At 41.7% G+C, this 20,315-nt stretch overlaps 1 protein-coding gene across 1 annotated transcript; it reads left to right on the top strand.

Moving 5' to 3' along the window:
* The first annotated feature begins 76 nt into the window (after positions 1-76).
* Mzt1 (mitotic spindle organizing protein 1) lies at positions 77-9,243 on the top strand. The gene is made up of 3 exons (XM_021203926.2): positions 77-208; positions 4,347-4,492; positions 8,508-9,243. Exons 1-3 carry the CDS (start codon positions 121-123, stop codon positions 8,526-8,528), a joined length of 255 nt encoding a protein of 84 aa, XP_021059585.1. The 5' UTR covers positions 77-120; the 3' UTR covers positions 8,529-9,243.
* Positions 9,244-20,315: the final 11,072 nt, after the last annotated feature.

Here is a 20,315-nt window from a genome sequence, read left to right as displayed (position 1 = left end):
GGGCGTGGCCCGGGCGGGGCGAGCGCGGCAGCGCGGGGGGGCGTGGGCGGGGCCGAGCGGCGGCGGGCGCTCCAGTTCCGGGTCAGGCCTTCTCCCGCCGGGCGGGGACCTCTCCTCTCCATGGCGAGCGGTAGCGGCGCGGGCGCGGGCGCGGGCTCGGCGGCGGCGGCCTCGGCCAACCTCAACGCGGTGAGGGAGACCATGGACGGTGAGTGCGCGTCCTTCTCCTTTGACCCGGCCTGCGCTTCCCGGCGCCGAGTCCCCGGCTGGAGGCGTCGTGGAGGGCCCCGCGGTCCCCGCGTCGGCCTCGGCGGTGCCCTGCGAGGGGATCGGGAAGGGGACCCGCCGCGATCTCGGAGCTGGCGGCCCCAGAGCGCCGTTCTTCCGCCGCGGCGGAGTTTGGCGCGCGCGGGGCGTTCGGGCCTCGCGACCGCTGCCTGCGCGCCCAGCCTGGGGCCACGCGACCCGCCCGGTGTCTGGCGCGTGCTCGTGGCGCCGGAGAAGCCTGCGACTGGAGTCCCGGGGCGAAAGGGGTCGTGGACCTTCGGTCACCGCTCAGTCCCGGGGCCCAGGCGGTTCAGGAACGTGCCATTTGTTTCCAGTGATTGAGCCCTTCTCTCCTCGGAGTTCCCTTCTCTCTGCGATGGTTCTGCAGCTTCGTCCCTCTCGGACCATCACTTAGAAAGTAACTGCTAGCCATAAACAATAAAGTTGTAGCTCCGAGGGATATAGTGGGTATTTAAAATAAGACAGCCAGGTAAAGTGTGTATCAAGGGATCGGTTTTGTTTGCTTTTTCTTTTGCGCTAGCAAGCATCTTTCTTTGTCTTAATTTTACACGTTTCCATCTACGTGTGGTGCTAGATGTCTGTTTTGGCAGTGGCTTTGATGGCTTCCAGAGGTTACCCCCTCAGCATCTTTTTCATCCTAGATGTTCCACGGCTTATTGTTTTGTAAAGTAAATTTATGTACACAAGGGTACCATTGTGGGTTTGGGGTTGTGTTGTTCTGAGACAGACTCTCTCTGGCTGTGTAGCCTAGAGTGACCTCAAGTTCCTGAGCCTTCTCTTTTTGCCTCTGGAGCGTCCATGGGGTGCTGGGTGCACCAGTGTGCGTTGTGAGTAGTGTCTGAAGAGGAGAACTGATTAAGTTGGTGGGGCTGCTGTGAGAGCTAAGGTTTTGCATCCGGACCTTTTCTGAGAGAACTTGCTGTCAAGGAAAAAGTACACAGTATGAAAACGTTTAAGAAGTTTGTTTGCTTTTTTTTAACGAAGGAAGAGTATGTGTGAGGTTTTAGCGCATTTAAGTCATTGTACGAGAACCAACATGAAATTTTCAAAGTTTGGATTCCGTCTCTTCCTTTGATAGCAGTTCTTCTTGAAGCTCAAGTGTTTTTCTCCTGATCATTTTGCTGGTTTCAGATTCCTAACAGTGACTTTAAGCTTTTGCTGTCAGTGGTTGCTAGGGTAGTGGGACTCACCTGTAAAGTTTTCAATTTCGAGGGCAAGCAGGTATGTAGCTTTGCACATGCTGTGGGAGGAATATGATTTTCCACAGCCGTACATACAAACAAGACAAGGAAGTCTCCATTGCTGAAAAAGAGGTTTCCCCTGTACGACGGGCGCAGAAGGGAACCACGGGGTTTTGAGGATTGTGAGGAAGCATGTTGCTCTGCCAGCTCTCAGGCAGAAATGCACCATCTGCCATCACAGGGGCGGAGAAACATCAGCTGTGTTGCCCTAAGATGCTTCTGTAAACCTTTGTCTAGAGAGCTTGGGGTTGGATTGAGAGGTGTCAAAGAACTTATGAGCAGGAAGAGCTTCCCATCATCCAAATGTCACACAGTACAAAATGAGAAAAGAGAAAGTCGTTATAAGTAATGGTTATGAAATATAATGGCGGCAGGATACCTGGTGGGCCCATGCCAAAATGTCCCCCTTAGAAATCACACTATGCAACAGATCCAGTATAAAGGGGGTTTATTTGGGGGACGGGAGAGGAGTGAGGGCCAGGAGAAGGGGTTAGTGGACATATAAGCAGACCCACAGAGGGAGCAGAGCTTTGAGGGCAGAGAAGCGGGGCAGAGGTCAGGAAAGGAGGCAGGAATCCCAGTACATTTGTTTTGGAAATTCGTGAAAATGTCTGACTTTACCCTGAGAATAAAAAGGCTTATATACATGAAAGTGGCAAAAGAATATTTAACCTACTCTGTGCAGTATAAAATTAGTAATTAATGATACAGGTATGACACAAATATGCTATGTAGATCTCTGAGAACATTTATGTAGTAAAGGTAGCAATTGCAGTTTACTAATAAAAGGGTATATCATCCAATAAATAATATTGTGGTAACTGGCTTATTTCTGGGAAAAGGGTCTTTTCTTCTACTAACACTATAGGAATTGAATATTTAAATGTTTGTGGAAGTCAGAAATCAACTCTCAGGTGCTGGTACAAGAATAGTGACACATTCACTCTGCGTGGGAAATAATGTCCGAAGCGTAATGCAAGGGAAATGTATACAACAGATGATCTGTTATCAGTTGGCATGAATTCCAAGCACACTGTTGGGAACAGCCATGGGGTAACAGAGTTACTGTGACTGCTGTGTGTATGTCCTGTAAGGAAAGTGGTTCCTGGCAAAGTGCTTGGGTATCGCAGGTCTGCTGCTGCTTTTCATGTCAAAGACAGATATTTTAATGAATTACCAAGAAATGCAGTGCTGGAGGAAATGAAGGTAGGGTCGCATGCGGTGCTCATACGTACCTATAGGCAAAACACTCATGCACATAAAATATAAAAAGTTTAAAAGTGAAGTTAAACTATACAAGCTTTTATTAATAAAGCCAACAGATGCAGTTATTATGTCAAATTATTATGAAAGGTTCTAAAGCTTTCAGCGCCTATGTTGCTGAGGATTTCTCTTAGCATGTGTTTTGAAATAACATTTAGTATATACAGATGTATCACAGTTACCACAGCAGTATGTCAAGAGCAGCTGAACTGTTAAAGCAGTGCACAGTTAAGAAGTTGGCATTTCCATGAAAAGGTGTGTTATGCAGCTATTTTTTATGTTTTTAAGATTGAGGCACAAGGCTGGCAAGATGGTTTATTAGGTAAAGGTTTCACGCCAGCAATCCCGACAACCTAGCTTAATTCCCCAGGACCTACATGGTGCAAGGAGTGAACTAACTATAAGTGGGTCTCAGACCTCTGCTTGTACACTGTGACCTAGGGGAACACACACACACACACACACACACACACACACACACACACACACACACNCACACACACACACACACACACACACACACACACACACACACACACACACGCATCAGTCAGTCAATAAACGGTTGTTGTTTTAAATAAAGGCTGAGTGAGAAGCACATGCTGGTTTCTGAATTCTAAGGTGCTGGCTCCTTAATACTTAATAGATCAATCAGTGGCTTGCTCAGCAGTTAACAAAGGAGCTTCCTCTTGAAGGAAGTGAGAAAACTACAGAGACCCACAGCCATACATTATGCAGAATTAGAGCCCTTGGAAGACTCAGATCCAAATGGGATAACTCCATCAAACCCTTCTGAGAGCCCAGGGAACCCTGCTGAAGAAGACAGCAAGAAAACAAGGCCCTCTAAATCAAAATGACCAAAACTGATCTGAACTCACAGACTGGAGCAGCAGACACAGGGCTGCGTGGATCTGGCCTGGCCTGTGTGTATTCTGGCTTCCACTTTAGTGGGTTTGTGTTTGCTTGTTTTTAAGTGGGATTTCTGACTATCCAATCCAGAGTGGGTCTCTGACTCCTTGTTCCTTTTCCTGAGCTCTTTTCATTCCGTTTGTTTTTTTGTTTGAAGCCTATTTGTTTTCTAATGCTGATGGGAGAGGAGGGGAGGATCTGGAGGGAGTAGAGGGAAGGGAAACTGGAGCCAGGGTATATTATGTGAAAAGATAATCTAGTAAAAGATATTTTTGAAGGATGAGTGAAGTCTTGAATTTCAAGTTATAGATATCATGTTAAAATGTTTTCCACAAATCCTTTAACTTATCTTTTTAACTGTTCATATTATAATTTGGTTACTATATTCTCTCTTGCTTTCTTCCTCCCATACCCTCCCATAAGCGTCTACCCTCCTTGCTCTCCTCCAAACTCATGGTCTCCAGTTTTTTACTAGTTGTTATTGCATGCGTGTGTGTGTGTGTGTGTGTGTGTGTGTGTGTGTGTGTGTGTGTGTGTGTGCATGCCTAAATAAAACCTGTTCAGTCCCTTAAAAAAGGAATGTCACATGCATTTTTACTTTTAGGTGTTTATGCTTTTTAAAGAGTGTGTCTATATCTTTTTCAGTTCTGCTTGAGATTTCAAGAATTTTGAATACCGGCTTAGATATGGAAACACTGTCTATTTGTGTACGGCTTTGTGAACAAGGAATCAACCCAGAGGCCTTATCATCTGTTATTAAGGAGCTTCGCAAGGGTACTGAAGCACTAAAGGTTGGATTTGCATGTTAGTTTGTTATAAATAAAAATACTACATCTAGAAGTAACTAGCAGGTTATATGAAAAATCTTAGCTAAAGCAGGTTATGCAAACTTCTAATGCTATCAGGTGAAAGTCTCAAGACTGGAAGCTAAATGTTCAGACCACAAAAATTATTGATAAACCATGATATCTTTTCTTAGAATTTCTCACTATTTTTAGAATTTTTCTGTGTTGACTAGAATTGTGCTTCCTGCCAAATGTTAAATTCAAGTTCTAATCCCTGGTACCAATTGAGTCTAACCATATTTGAAAATAGCATTTATGTATTTGTCACAGATTACACTGAGCTCATATTGATTAGGGTGGCTTCTAATCCAGCAATTGGTGTCATAATTAGATAAGGGAAATTTGAATACAGATAAACAGAAAGAACACCTCGTGAAGACAATAGGAGAGAAGTCTGTATAGTGGTGAGGTATCTCATTAACTGTGACTATTGAAATTTCAAGTGATTATAGTTAAACTTGTCCAACAGCAAAACGGCTTCCCCTTTCTTCTGAGAAAATGGTACTATGTGAGATATGTAAATTGCTTGTTCTTCACTTTGCTGTTTTCCAGACAACCCAAGGAGGGGTTTATTTGTTTTATTTTCTTTTTAATCTCTGATTTTTTTTTTAAAACCTAATACAAAAAAAGTAGACAAAATATACTTACAGAGTAAATATTGATTTAAAGGTACAGAAAGGGCTGGCTCTGTGAAGTCTTTGAGATGCAAAGATGATTTTGATCCTCAGCGTCCAATAGGAGTCTGGGTTCACGGATGTGTTTCCTAGAGCTGGGGGGGGGGGGGGGGTTAGAGGTAAGGTTCCTGGGGCCCACTGGCCAGTTAGTGCAGACCAATCAAGTCTCCACTGAAGACCTGGTAAAGCTAAGGTGGAAGGTGACTGCGGAAGGACCTGGTGCTGACTGCAGACTGTGTGCACCACACAGAGAATTAGGGAACCACAGTTACCACTACTAGCAGGTTAGAAACCTCTCTTCCCCCCACAGTCACTCCTCTCAGCCCCTGGTTCCCTCCAGCATCCTGAGTTCTAAAGTGGACATTCACCAGTTTCACTGACTGAACTAGAAGTCTGAAATTACTTGAACTTTATAAAGTTTATGCTTTGTTTAAATATAATCTTATACTATTTCCATTGTTTTTTTCTTTCCTGTTATGTCTATAGTGTTCATTTATGTTGAATGTCACTGTAATGTGTTCCTTTTATGCAAATAAATTTCCTTCCACAAATATACAACAATTTACCCTTCTGTGCTGAGTACTTACTTGAGTTGTGCTACTCTGAGTCTTATTTAGCATTATTGTAGTCATGCTTATTACATGTGCAGTTGTTCTAGGTATGTACCCAGACATAAACCGCTGGGCTATAGGTTGTGCGTTATCAACTTAGTGATCATTACAGTGCCGAACTTCCCCAGAGCAGTTGTCTTGATTTCTATTTCCCCAGCAGCACAGGATTTGCCTCTGCTTCGTGTTCCTCAGTGATCAGCCATTTCTCTCGTCAGTGATCAGCCATTTCTCATTAAGGAATGATGTTTGGGACCTCTTTGTTTACATTGCACTCTGAGTACCCTAGCAGTGAATGCAGTTCATGGGGTTTTGCCCAGCCTTTTTAAAAATTCACTTGCTTTCTTTGTCATCTTTTTTGGTTTTTCGAGACAGGGTTTCTCTGAATAGCCTTGGCTGTCCTGGAACTCACTCTGTAGACCAGGCTGGCCTCAAACTCAGAAACCCGCCTGCGTCTGCCTGCCGAGTGCTGGGATTAAAGGCGTGTGCCACCACGCCCAGCTCTTTGTCATCTTTTTAAAAACTCAGTTTATAGCTTTCCCAGCAGGATGAAAAGAACTGCAAAGTAAGTAAAGTAGGAAGCAGGTAAATGACTACTTCCCTTGTACTAGAGAGACCGTAGGCTCAGACTGTGCTGCCATTACTTCCTCCAGTCGAACAGTGAGGTGCTGCGAAGGAAACTAAAGTGGATGGCAGTGTAGTACAGCTACCGACAGTTAAGCGGTAGACTGGAGTTTTAATTTGCCACTCCCTGGGCCAAGCATATTTGAACCATGACACCTGGCAACAATTTTAAACTATATTACTCTTGGGTGGTAAATCTGGAGGAGAAAAAAAGCTAATTCACACTGGTTGTCCAAAGGCAAGTAAGGTCAATTCTGTTGCCTGTAAAGGAAAAGGTTAGGCTTCTTTGCATTATTTATAATTTTCCCAATATTGTATTTTCTTGAACTAGCTAAAAAGAAATTTTTAACTTAGGAAATAGAAATAGAAGTACATTAAAAATCCAGCATGTGTTTTTAAGACTAAATTGATCATCTTCATATTGGTATTAAGAAATTATATAGCTGGGCAGTGGTGGCGCATGCCTTTAATCCCAGCACTCAGGAGGCAGAGGCAGGCAACTTTCTGAGTTCAAGGCCAGCCTGATCTACAGAGTGAGTTCCAGGACAGCCAGGCCTACACAGAGACCCTGTCTCGAAAAATCAAAAAGAAAAAAAAAAGAAATCATATTAAGTCTTTGTTTTGTTCCTGGTTTTTTTTTTTTTTTTTTTTTTTTGGAAGCAGGACTTCTTTCCTATCGAGTGCTAGGTTACCTCTAGCTTTTCTCAGCTTAGCCTCCCAAGTGCTGGGCTTACTGGTAGATGTTTATTCTTTCAAGTCCTAGAATACATATCATCATTTTTTTTTTTTTTTTTTTTGGTGAATCAGACACACCTGGGAGTTGAGGTCACCCAATCTGGGAAAGAAAACACATTGCACATTCTCACTCATGCAAATCATAGTCTGTAATACATAAATGTGTAGACAGCTGTAAGGGATACTGCACACCACTCAGAAAGGAGACCGAGAAGGGTGATCCTGCGTGATGCGAGCCAAAGGACAGGAGTCCTGAAAATACAGAGCTCATTGTTTAACTAGTTTTGACTGTCATGCTATCTCCCTTCCCTCTGTGTGTCTGTGCCTGTGTAAGAACATAAAAATGTAATTGGTAGCCGGGTGTGGTGGCGCATGCCTTTAATCCCAGCACTCGGGAGGCAGAAGCAGGCAGATTTCTGAGTTCGAGGCCAGCCTGGTCTACAAAGTGAGTTCCAGGACAGCCAGGACTACACGGAGAAACCCTGTCTCGAAAAACCAAAAATAAAAAATAAAAAAATGTAATTGGTAGTAAAGTTAAAGCACTAAATGAAGTTGCATGGCTCACTGTATCAGTGAAATGTATCATGAGTTTGGTACTGGGAGTTCAAGTGTGATTTCTCTATTTCTGAGTTCATTACAATAAAATTATTTTTATTTTTAAGTAAAATACCATAAATACCTTTTAGCAAAAATAAAAAAGAAATAAAAAGAAGAAAAATTACAAATATGTTCACTGTTTCTTTATTGCTGGTATTTTTTTTTTTTNAANNTTTATTTATTTATTATATGTAAGTACCCTGTAGCTGTCTTCAGACACTCCAGAAGAGGGCGCCAGATCTTGTTATGGATGGTTGTGAGCCACCATGTGGTTGCTGGGATTTGAACTCAGGACCTTTGGAATAGCAGACGGGTGCTCTTACCTGCTGAGCCATCTCACCAGCCCCCGCTGGTATTCTTTATTTGTAGCTTAATAAGTCTTTCTCATTATTAATTCTGTCTTTGCACTATAGTAAAACAAACTAATGAAGACCTTGGAAAACAAGTTATGTGTTAATTCTTAAAGAAGTAGTACATTTTACATGATCTCTATTATATAAATGACTTTTTCTTTTTGTAATCTGGCAGTAAATTTAAAATATCTTGATAATGCCACAAAAAAAAAAAAAAAAAATCATTGTATTTTTCCAGTAACGCTAACTGAGTTATGTTGTGGAATAGCTAGCTGTTTGTTAAATGTGGTATAGTATTGGTAGATTACCTCCATGGTTGTCTTAACTATGGTTTCTTAAATAATGGATCTTGCTCTTTTGTTCTGTCTAGGCTGCTGAAAACACAGGCTGACTTCCAGAGAATTCCTGATGAGATATGTCAAGCTTGGCAAGAAAATTTGAAGATTCCATCGTAGTCAAGATATAAAATGACAATGCTGCATGCTGCATAGAAAATGTTTTCTTTTAAAAAGAATTATAAATCCATGGCTGAGCGCGTCAATGGGAAGTGGCTTGAGAGAGAACTAGCGCGTGTGTTTACATCCCGTCTTGTTGTAATGGCCCCAACTCCATAGTGTTGCCACACTTATTATTATTATTCCTTATTTATAGCTCTGCTAGCTGTGAGTTTCTAAACAGCATCTGGCAGATATGCACAGCTGCTGGGCCTGGGTGAAGTTAGTGGGCTGTATCAGGGGTGATGAGTAGTAGTGATTGGGACTTGTCGACATTTCCAGTATAAACCTTAATTTTGAATTGTTTAAGCATAAAAACTGGCTGTGTGTTCCATTGAGCTGCAAATTGATGGGATTTGAGCTGCTGTTTGTGAATTTTTCTTTGTTTCACATCTTGTTTTTAAAAATAAGATCAAAAACATCTCAAATCATCTTCTTAACAGAATATTTACTTTTTAAAAGTTTTTTTGGGCAGTTAACGTGTAAAGAAGATCATTTTTATATTGCCGAAAACTTAGAACTTTTAGAAACTTGGATTTTTTAAAGAGGAATGCCAGGGCTTGACTTGGCAATATTTTTAGTTTGAACCATTAAAATCTAATAAGAACAGCTAAAAAGCTTTCCTTTGTAAATTTTATACCCACATAAAGGTCCACAAAATAATGCATGAAGTGAAAATAGCAAACCTACAAAGTTCCTTTTTAATTTTATTGCATGAAAACAATAAGCTTCCTAGCGAATCTTGAGTGGCTTAAGTCACTATGTAGGTGGTGTATTTCGACAGATTAATTATGTTTTCTGAAGAAGTATGATTTCCAGTTGTTTAACAAAAAATGAATGAAATGTGTACCAGTATTATTTGCAGAAATTTTTTTTCAATATTTTTACCATTAAAGCTTTTAACTCATCAAAATGATGGTCAAAGATAAATTTTTAAAAGTTATGATGGAATTGGTTCTGTTCCTGTTATAAAATCTCAGTGGAATATTTTCACAAGCTTAATATATATTTAATCTGAGTTTTTTGATTCTTAAATTTTCAGTTTGATTCCATGCCAACCCTTTTTTATTTCAGAGAAGCAAAGGGGGTTTTAAACCATTAAGTGATGAAGTAGCTATTTCCTGTGTGCTCTGAGACTCCTCTCGTCTGCTGATCAGTAGTCCCTGCTATCAGAAGGCTGAAACAGAAGAATAATGAATCGCAGGCCTGCTTAGGCTACATAGGCCATAGAGCGAGACCTGATCTCAACAGACAAAATCTTGGCTTGTGGCTGGTTTGACTTTTTAAATGTATGGCATCTTTACTAAGTGAATTGAAAGGTCTGTTACAGGCATCTCTTCCACGTTGGGAGACAGTGAGGACTCGTAAGAATCATTTGATTAGTGATATGCATATATTGTATATTATTTTTAAAATCAGAAAGCACTTTAAAGATTTCACAATTTGTATGTATTTCTAGGCCACAGAGTTGGTTTTATTTATGATTTTGTAGATTAAGTTATGAGTGAAACAAACTAGTATTGAGGAAAGATTATGTTTATAGAGAACTTCCTTATTGTGTCACATTTTTAGATGTAAACATATTTTTAATGAGTACATAAGTAATATTTAAGAAACCAGTGGTACATGTTTATCGCCAGTGACAAAAATAAAATCATTTTGTGTTATTGGCATGTACTGTATACTTCTGTGGGTTCAGTTCTGTTTTTGAAGGTAGTCTAAATATGAAGGGATTTACTGTGTATGAAAATGCTAAGATGGCTATAATATGCATTATATAATTACATCTTAACCCTTGAGTATGGGTGGAATTCTTTTTTCCTGATAGTGAGAGGAAATGATTATAGTAGCATTGATTTGGCTTTAAGACTAAATTGACAATTGAAATAAATGTTTTTTTCTGTATCTCTATATAGAGAATTTATTTGCATGTTCAAATATGTGAACATTTCCCAATAACTGAACCAAATATGTTTCAAACACTTAATTAAGAACACAATTCCATCCGGGCGGTGGTGGCGTACGCCTTTAATCCCAGCACACTCGGGAGGCAGAGGCAGGCGGATTTCTGAGTTGGAGGCCAGCCTGGTCTACAAAGTGAGTTCCAGGATAGCCAGGGCTACACAGAGAAACCCTGTCTCAAAAAACCTAAAAACAAAACAAAACAACAACAACAAAAAAAACTCAATTCCTTGTTTCATTAACTACTTTATGTTGTAGTGAAAGATAATGTAAAATATATGATGAGTTTTAGTGATTTAAATTGAGTAGCTTCCTGACATGAAGAACCTGCCATTGTATAATTCTCACCATATTTAGAACTTTGTCATCATCTCAGACTGAAACAGCACGCTAATTAGTGATTCCCCATCCCTTCCCCTAACCAGGCATTTTTCTGCATTCTAACCATTAACTTAATCCTAGGCGTCTTCTATAGGTTGTATCATATAATAACTGTCCATTGTTGTGTCTTATTTCATACAACACGGTATCTATAAGGATGATCTGTGTCATAGTGCATCACTTGTGAAGTCTGAATATCTATCGCAATGAATGTCCGTGCTGTTTTCCTTGTTCACTCACTGGCACAAGGGCTGTTGGGGATGATGCTGTGAACACTGGCGTGGAAGTGTCTGTTCAGATTCTTGCTTTTGAGCACTTTGGGCATATACAACGAAATGGAAGGGCAGACTAGAGAGGATGTAATGGTAGCAACATAGGCCTAAGTGCTCAATTTAGGATAATAGATCCCAGAAACATTAGAAAAAGAGATGGAATTCAGTGAAGAGCCATGGGGGATGCACTGATGTGACTGGGATTCTGAATGTAGGGTACCAAATGGAAATCAAATTTCCTTAAACTGTTTTCAAGGAAAGATCCTAGCATATATGTTAAGCTTTATTCTTGCTGACCCTCTGAAGGCCCTCAACTGTTGTCTCTTTCATTGTAGCGTGTTTGTGGCTATTTGCAGGTATAGAGTTTAGAGATTGTTAATTCCATCTGCCTCTGTTTGATAAAACAATACAAGTGTAGGAATTTTGCTTTATTTTGTTCAATGATGTTCTTGTATTTTGAGCAGTATATAACACAGTAAGTACTCAGCAAATACACATCAGGCTGAATAGATAAACTGGACAACTAAAACTGCATCCACCTTATGCTTAACTTTTTTTAATGTACATAGAAATTGCTACCTTCAGAGCACAAGCTTTGGTGTTATAACATGTAGTTTTTTAATTAGCCTTCCACTAACTGCAAGAAGTAGCATCTTCAGCTTGTGATGCAACTTTTACAAGACAAGGTGTAGCTGAACAGGTAGCTAAAATATAGACGTAAGAGTCAAGATGGGATCCAAGCTGGCTGGAGAGCCCGTAGACCTCGGTGATCTCCCTTAATATGCAGCCCTCCCTTGGCTGAGGAGGAGTGATGGGAAAGTGAAAGCTGCTGGGGGTAGGGTCAGGTGCCTGGGGGGGATATCAGGTGTGGAAGGAGGTCACCCATCTGGGTGCTGACCTCAGAGGTGCCTCTAGTGAACCTGCTAGGATGGTCTCCTGATGTGTTTCTGCAGCATCTCAAAACATCCCCGTTTCTACCTTCTGGTTAGGTTAACAAAGAAAAGCTGTACCTGGGGGTGCAAGCCTGTATCCTGCCACTTGGGAGACTGAAGCAGGAGGAAGGCAAGGTTCAACCCCTCAGCAATTTATCAAGGCTGTGTCTCAATTTAGAAAGGAAAGAGGCACCTGGTATTTCCTCGGTCGGGACCTAGGTTTTAGACCCATACTGCTTGACCTCAAAAACATTAGGTGATCAATTGACCTTGATAACAAAACTAAAATGCACTGTTGAATATATGTTATTAGAGGATTTAAAGCAATGAAAAAGGGGCAGCTCACAGCCTCAAATGGCAGCCTGTGTTAAATGATAATGTCTATGAGAATAGAGCAGAGCATTGAGGTAACTTGTGAGTGGAAAAGTGGAAATGCAGGTGTTGAATGCAGTTCATTGTGCGTAACCACTGAAAACAATAAATCGGATATACTTTGAAGGTTTACATCAGAAGCCTTTATGGAGGTTTTTTTTCTTCTCATAATTATACTTTTAGGAAGTAATACTTGAAAACTTTGACCTGTTAAATACTGTAGTGGTGTGCTTTTCCACTCTCCTACCAGCAAATGGCCTTTTTTTATTGCTACAGTTCTGACTTACACTTGAATTTGTTGAACATGATTCATTGGGACATCTAAGCAATGTAAATATATGAAAACATCTGGCCGGGCGTGGTGGCGCACGCCTTTAATCCCAGCACTTGCGAGGCAGAGGCAGGCAGATTTCTGAGTTTGAGGCCAGCCTGTTCTACAAAGTGAGTTTCAGGACAGCCAGGGCTACACAGAGAAGCCCTGTCTCGAAAAACCAAAAAGAAAAAAGAAAACATCTGACTTAATCTAAATACCCAATCATACTGTTCTAAGATGGTGTCCACTTCATTGTCATACCATTCTGCTATGGGACATAATTTCAGATTTCTTTGGTTCTAATTTGCATTTGTTAATCAAAATGTCTGATTTATCTCCAGAAAAAAAAAGGGCAGTGTAACTGACTTGCTCCTGAAGAGCCCATAGGACATTTTGAAAGGTAGTGACCAACAGTTCAGAGCCCTAGCACTCATGAAAAAGCCAGGCTGGTGACTACTCCTGTATCCCCATTTAAGGGACGGAGGTGAGCTGGGACTGGGAGCCTCCTGCCAGCCCTATACTCCCCAGGGGGAGACCAAGGCTCATAGGATCTGATGTCATCTGGTTCCAAATGCGTGTGTACAGGCAAGGCTACCCGGATACGTGTGCTCACACATGTACAAAAAACATGAACAGTACAGAACCAAGTTGTGCCTCAGAAGGATGAAAAGAGGATGGCACAGAAGTTAGCTTCATTATGAAGTTGTTTCACATTTTCAGTGCCACATTCCCTTGCTGTCATCTTTGGTGCCCTGTCTATATTTTTGTAAGTCTCAAGGATAGTCTCATTTATACCAGTCTGGTTTTAGGGTCACAAAAATTGAATTAATGGGTATTCTTTCCAAGACTGTAGGATGAAGGTACCATACAGCTCACAGTGTTACAACCATTAATTTGAGATGTTAAGTCTGTTAAATCCATAGCATGCCACCTCCCACATAGGAACTAAATGGGAAAGTCTAGGTTTTGTGTGAATGGAACTAGTGTAGCAACTGAGTTTCAGGAGTGGCCTGGTGATTTAGTGGCATAACCCATGCACATTTTTCCCCGTGCAGTCAGACCTGTTTCCTGGAGCTCCAATTTTATAGGATCTTTTTTACAAAGACACAAAACGTATTTAAATAAAGCATATGTTGTTTGTACAGTGAAGACCAAGACACCATACTAATAAAAATGTGAGATTAATATGTAGCTAAATTTTACTGTCGAGGCTCGCATTACTAATTAGAGGAAGGGGCCCGTGGGGATGAGAATGTGTTGAGAAAAAAAAATAAAGATTATGAATAAATTTTAAGTCTCTTTTCCACATAAAAAGAGCCCATTGTTCTCGGTTGCCTCTGATGGACCCAACGGGAATATCAGTGATCTTTGTTCTTGTTGAACACGGAGAACCATCATGTAAAAGAGGCGCAAACAGCTGCTAAATGAAAGCTTCCTTGGAAGTCTAGTGATAGGATGTTGCTCGAGAGGAAGGGTGGCCAGGGAGAGCGCTCTATAAAGTTGCATTTAAGCACTTGGGTAAACATCATCTCATCTTTCATCTGCTTTACCTAATAGAAATGGGAAGAGTTTTGCCAGTCAAGTTAAGAAAGCAAAAAGAGGTAGGAAGGGAGGGGAGACTTTGGCTCACACACAGAAGTGCTTTAATGTCCCCCAGATGGCTCAGGACAGGTTCATTTGCACTGAACTTCTTGCACTAGACTCTCAGGACCGCCCCTTAGGAAAAGCTGCTATGGACCTAGCCCTGCAAGGCAACAACCATTAGCATGACTTGAGTACATGTGACGATATGACTCATCACCTGTCACTTTGATCAGTTCGGTAAGCTTTGAGAATATGTGTGGGATTTTTAGCAGTTAACACGGATACCTGGGTAGCCCAAGGTGGGAGAGTATGTGGCAGATGGTGCTGTCTCATCTGAGACTTCTCAAGTCCTGTCTCGTCCCACTCACTCATAGTGTTTATGTCAAGCTTTCTGCAGCTCACAGCCAACAGTCCATACTTGGATGTTTCTCATCAGGCACTTCTCACTAGGGAGAGGGCATCCAATTCCACTGGAGTCAGCTCAGCTGGATCTCCTCAGCTGGTCAGCCTGGCTCATGATCTGTGAACAATACGAACTAGGTAGAGCGCTCTTCTTACCTTCATACAATCTAGGTATCCTTACCTTCCCACTTCAGCTGCCATCCTGTTGCTTTCTGTTTAGCCCATTTCATGCAGCTCTTGCACTATTCCCCATTCCTTACAGGCCAGGTAAGTAGATTCTAGACAGATACCCTGTACAGGAAATAAGGCAGGGGGAACAAAGGGCTATTACCATAATGCTTCCAAGAAATCAGCTGGAGTGGTCTTCTCTTACATTATTCTAATGCATCTCATTTACTAGAGTGGTTAAATTATCAAGTCCCACCACCAGAACAGGGATAACTATTATCACTCAGAAAAATTACACATTTATTTCTGTAAGACCCAAAGCATATATGTAAGCTATAATAAAGCAAATGTGATTGTATATAGCTTTCATCCACTAAAGAAAAAAAATTGAGCTGGGCATGGTGGAGTACATTAGTAATCCCAATATTTGGAAGGTAGAGGCAGGAGGACCAGAAGTTTAGGGTTATCTCTGGCTATGTAGTTCAAGACCAGCCTAGGGTACGTGAGACTGTTCCAATTATATTTAGATCAGTGGGAACATTGACTTCTGAAAAATCAATCGTTGTCCCTTAAAGGTGACTTACCCTCAAGGAAATTTTTGGTTTTGATCCTTAAAGTTGTAGCACATATATGCATAATAGGTATTAATATTTAATAATATCCATCGTGTGGTTAGCAATATTAAGTGAGGCAATAATGTCCCCATGAAATGTTCCTGCTGCTGTTATTGATAATATGTTTTCAATCTGATCTGGACAAACACACTGTTAGCTGATGTTGCTGTGTTTATTTTAGGTTTTTGCTTCTTTATGTTGATGAAACTTTTTAGTGTACTAATCACAAGGACTTGGAAAACTTTGAAGGTGTACTTCCTGAAAGGTTTTTATGGTGGACACAAGATAATTTTACCCTCTGCATTTCCATTAAGTAGTTACAAGCTTCAAGAGGGCAAGACTGGTGTTGAGTAGCTTCCACATGTTATATGCCCAGAGTGTGTGTGTCCATGTCTTGAACACTTCTCTCCCATCTTCTTTCTGTATCAGGACAGTCCATAGGTCACAGTCCTTATGTTCAGGAAAAAAGGGAATAAGCAACACTTTCACACTCGCTACACATTAGGCACCAGGGTGAACGCCAACATCCACTCTTTAATAGTTTTAACAGTATGGTTTTTATATCCTGTGAAACACTAATAATACAACTTCACAGGTAAACTAACACTCAGATATGTCATAGGATAAATACATGCACGAGTTCTTGCTTTGGAATATCTTGTTAAAAAAATATAGCTTATGAGTTGGATGGTTAACTGTGTCATCGCTGGCCCTCTTCTAAGGAACACAACTGGTGCGATTTGATTTGGGGAAGTCATTTTAATGTGTGTGCAGCCAACAGCCTCCCACCACTGTGCTGGGCACGTGTTTTCTGGAGCTGACCATTAAGAATAATGTCTCCTTCATGACAGAGGTGGATAAGTTTTCTATCAGCTACTGTTTTAGGGTTTCTGTTGCTGCAACGAAACACCATAAGCAAAAAGCAAGTTGGGGAAGAAAGCTAATGTTTATTTAGCTTACACTTCCACAGCACTGTTTATCATGGAAGGAAGTCAGGACTGAAATACAAACAGGGAAGGGACCTGGAGGCAGGAGACGGTACAGAAGCCATGGAGGGGTGCTGCTTACTGACTTGCTCCCCATGACTTGCTCCACCTGCTTTCTTAGGGAACCTAGGACCACCATCCCAAGGTTGGCACCACCCACAATGGGCTGGTCCAATCAATCACTAGTTTAAAAAAATGTCCTACAGGCTTGCCTGCAGCCCAGTCTTATTAAAACGTTTCCTTAATCGAGGTTCCCTCCTCTCGGATGATTCTAGCTTATACCAAGTTAACGTAAAACTGTCGAGCACAATTGATCCCTCGTGAACTTGGCACACAAATGCATCACCATTAAATCACAGCCTTTTGTTTCTCATTCATCCCCCAAGATCTCACATTAAAAACACAAATAACTTTAAAAGTCCCACAGTCTTCACAAATTTAAACACATTAAAAGTTCAGTCCCAGTGTCTTAAGTATCCAGTGTCTTAAAAACAAAACATTATCTTTTTTAAACGTTCAAAATCTCTCAACTGTGGGCTCCCATAAAAATCAAAATTAAGTTAATTTATTGCAAGAGGGAAGAGCCAGGACACTGTCATAATCATATTAAAGCAAAACCAAAAGTATAAATAATGCAGTGTTCAGTTTCTGGAAGACACTCATGATCTTCTGGGCTCCTTCAAATGGCTTGGGTCACTTCTCCAGCTCTGCTCTCTGCAGCACACAGTTTGTCTTCTACGTTCTGGCAGACTCCACCACTACTGCCTTTCTTAGTGGTCATCTCATGGCACTGAAATCTCATGGTACTGGTGTCTTCTGCTGCAACTGGGCTGCACTTCCACAAAAAGCTTCTTCCAGGTTCTCTTCATGGTGCCAAGCCTCAACTTTCCTTCAGTTCTGGGCCTTCAACACTGAAGCTGTACCTTTACCTGGCCTCTCGCAAGGCCAAGCAAGCTTAGCTGCTGTCCATAGACCTTTCGTGCCTTTAGAACCAACTGGGTGGCTCTCACCCTACCAAGTTTTGCTGCCAGGATAAGGTACAACCTTGGCCACCTCTGGAACACAGTGTTCTGTGTTGACTCTCAGGTGTTATGTGCTGACTCTCAAGAAACTTTTCCCAGATTTCACCCCAAATGATGCTGGTCTCTTCTTAATTAACGAATTTGTCAGCTCCAGCTAACCAGCATCAGTTCTCCCGGTAAACCAAACAGTGCTGGTTTTGTGTTAATAATGGCTAATTCTTCCGCCGCAGCTAACCAGAACAACAGAATCGTAATTCAAAAATACCAAATGCAAAAAATTATAGCAAATGGTCTTTAATCTTCCCTCTAAAGCATCACAAACCCCGTTCCATCGTCTGCATTGCCCTCAACACTATTATCTCCCGAGCTCCCAAAGAACAAGTCACTACTCTCTTAATCCTCAATGGCTATTCGAGTCCCAAGGGCCAAAGTTCTTCCATAATTCTCTTAAAAGAAACATGGTCACGTTTGTCACATCAGTACCCCACTGCTGGTACCATCTTGTCTTAGGGTTTCTACTATAGTGATGAAGCATGACCAAAAAGCAAGTTGGGAGTAAAGGGTTTGTTTGGGTTACACTTCCACAGCACTGCTCACATGGAAGGAAGTCAAGACTATAATGCAAACAGGGCAGGAACGTTGAGGCAGGAGGTGATGCAGAGGCCATGGAGCCGTCCGTCCATGCTGCTTCCTGTCTTATTCCTCATGGCTCACTCAGCCTGTTGTCTTAGAGAACCCAGGGATGGCACGACCCACAATGGGCCCAGCCCTTCCATCCATCACTGATGTCGCTGACTCGTCTGCAGCCTGATCTTAGAGGCATTTTCTTAATTGAGGCTCCCTCCTCCCAGTTGACTCTAGCTTGTGTCAAATTGACATAACGCTCTCCAGCACAGCCTCCATTAGAGAAGTGGGCTTTCCCTAGCTGGGGCGTTCTGAACTCTTACATTACTTGTAACAAGTACAAAATTCTCAGGGCTGCAAAAGCTCAGAATACCCAAGATACAATTCACAGACTACATGAAGCTCAAGAAGAAGGAAGACCAAAGTGTGGATGCTTTGGTCCTTAGAAAGGGGAACAAAATACTCATGGGAGCAAATATGGAGACAGTGTGGAGAAGAGACTGAAGGAAAGGCCACCTGGGGGTCCATCCCATAAACAGTTACCAAACCCAGACACTATTGTGAAAGCCAAATATTAGTTGCTGAAAGAAGCCTGATATAGCTTTTCCCTGAGAGGCCCTGCCAGAGCCTTACAAATACAGAGGCAGACGTTAGCAGCCAACCATTGGACTGAGCACGGGGTCCCCAATAGAGAAGTTAGAGAAAGGACTTAAGGAGTTGAAGGGGTTTGCAACCCCATAGGAAGAACAGCAATATCAACCAACCAGACCTCCCAAAGCTCCCAGGGACTAAGTCACCAACCAAGGAGTACACATGGCTCCAGCTGCATATGTAGCAGAGGTTGGCCTTGTTAGACATCAGTGAGAGGAGAGGTTCTTGGTCCTGTGAAGGCTCCATAGATGCCCCAGTGTAGGAAAATTGAGGGGGGGGGGAGGCGGGAGTGGGTAAGTGGGTGGGGGAACATCTTCATAGAAGCAGGGGGAGGGAGGATGGGATTGGGGTTTCCGGGAGGGGGAAAAAAATCTCAGGTCTGATATAAACCATTAATATTAGACTGGAAGATAAAAGGAAAAATGTAGCCAAGAAGCTCGTGGTATTGGCTGGACTGTAATGACATGCTTTGTGTCTGATATCTCGGTTTCCATTAGTCTCTATGAAGATGTGTCTAGTCAATGTCCCAGCTTCCAAGGAAGGGAAATCTTAGACTGTTTACAGTTCCTGAAAAGACCCTCTGCCTTTTGAAGTTTTTTCTTACCACCCCACTTTACAGCGGTATGTCTAAGAGCTTTGGCAGAAAACACAGCTCCACCAGTAACGTAAGTATTTGTAAGTATTTTTATTGTTTCACACTTGATTATATTCCCGCAGGGGATGTATTGATGTTTCTTTATAAACACTGAACATTTTTTTCCTGGAATAGAATTCCGCTCTAATTTCATTAATTCAACAAAAATATATATTCAATGTCTATTAAGTGTAAAACATAATCAGAGTGTTTATGTAATTACTTCTTTAAATGGTGTGCATACTTCTCAAGCGTGAACATAGTATCTAATATTTTTTCCTTTATAATCGGTTTTCAAGGCAAGTCAACAAATACTTATTTACATCTTCTGTATGCAGATGGTATGTTAATTGCTGGGTATATAAATGGATAAGCAGGACTTCCTACTCAGAAAGAACTCATGAAGAGAGATTAAAGCAGTCTGAGGAGGGAAAACGGGGATTGACCGCATAGAATTATGGAGAGCAGCCTTTGTCAGGACCCTCATTGCTCAGAGTTTTATTTATTCGTTTTATATTTTCAGCACTATATAATAAAAGTGTGATTAGGGTGAACCTATAATTCAAAGCTGGTCAGAGCCAGGCATGGTGGTGCACGCCTTTAATCCCAGCACTTGGGAGGCAGAGGCAGGCAGATTTCTGAGTTTGAGGCCAGCCTGGTCTACAGAGTGATTTACAGAACAGCCAGGGCTACACAGAGAAACCCTGTCAGATTCCAGTTATGCAACTTATGCATATACTCCAAGATGGCCACCTAAGACTTGCTTC

The sequence above is a fragment of the Mus pahari genome, chromosome 8 (genome assembly GCF_900095145.1).
Source record: "Mus pahari chromosome 8, PAHARI_EIJ_v1.1, whole genome shotgun sequence".
NCBI classification, from domain to species: domain Eukaryota; kingdom Metazoa; phylum Chordata; class Mammalia; order Rodentia; family Muridae; genus Mus; species Mus pahari.
Note: the sequence above shows the minus strand (reverse complement) of the source record. Positions and strands in the feature narration are given on the sequence as shown.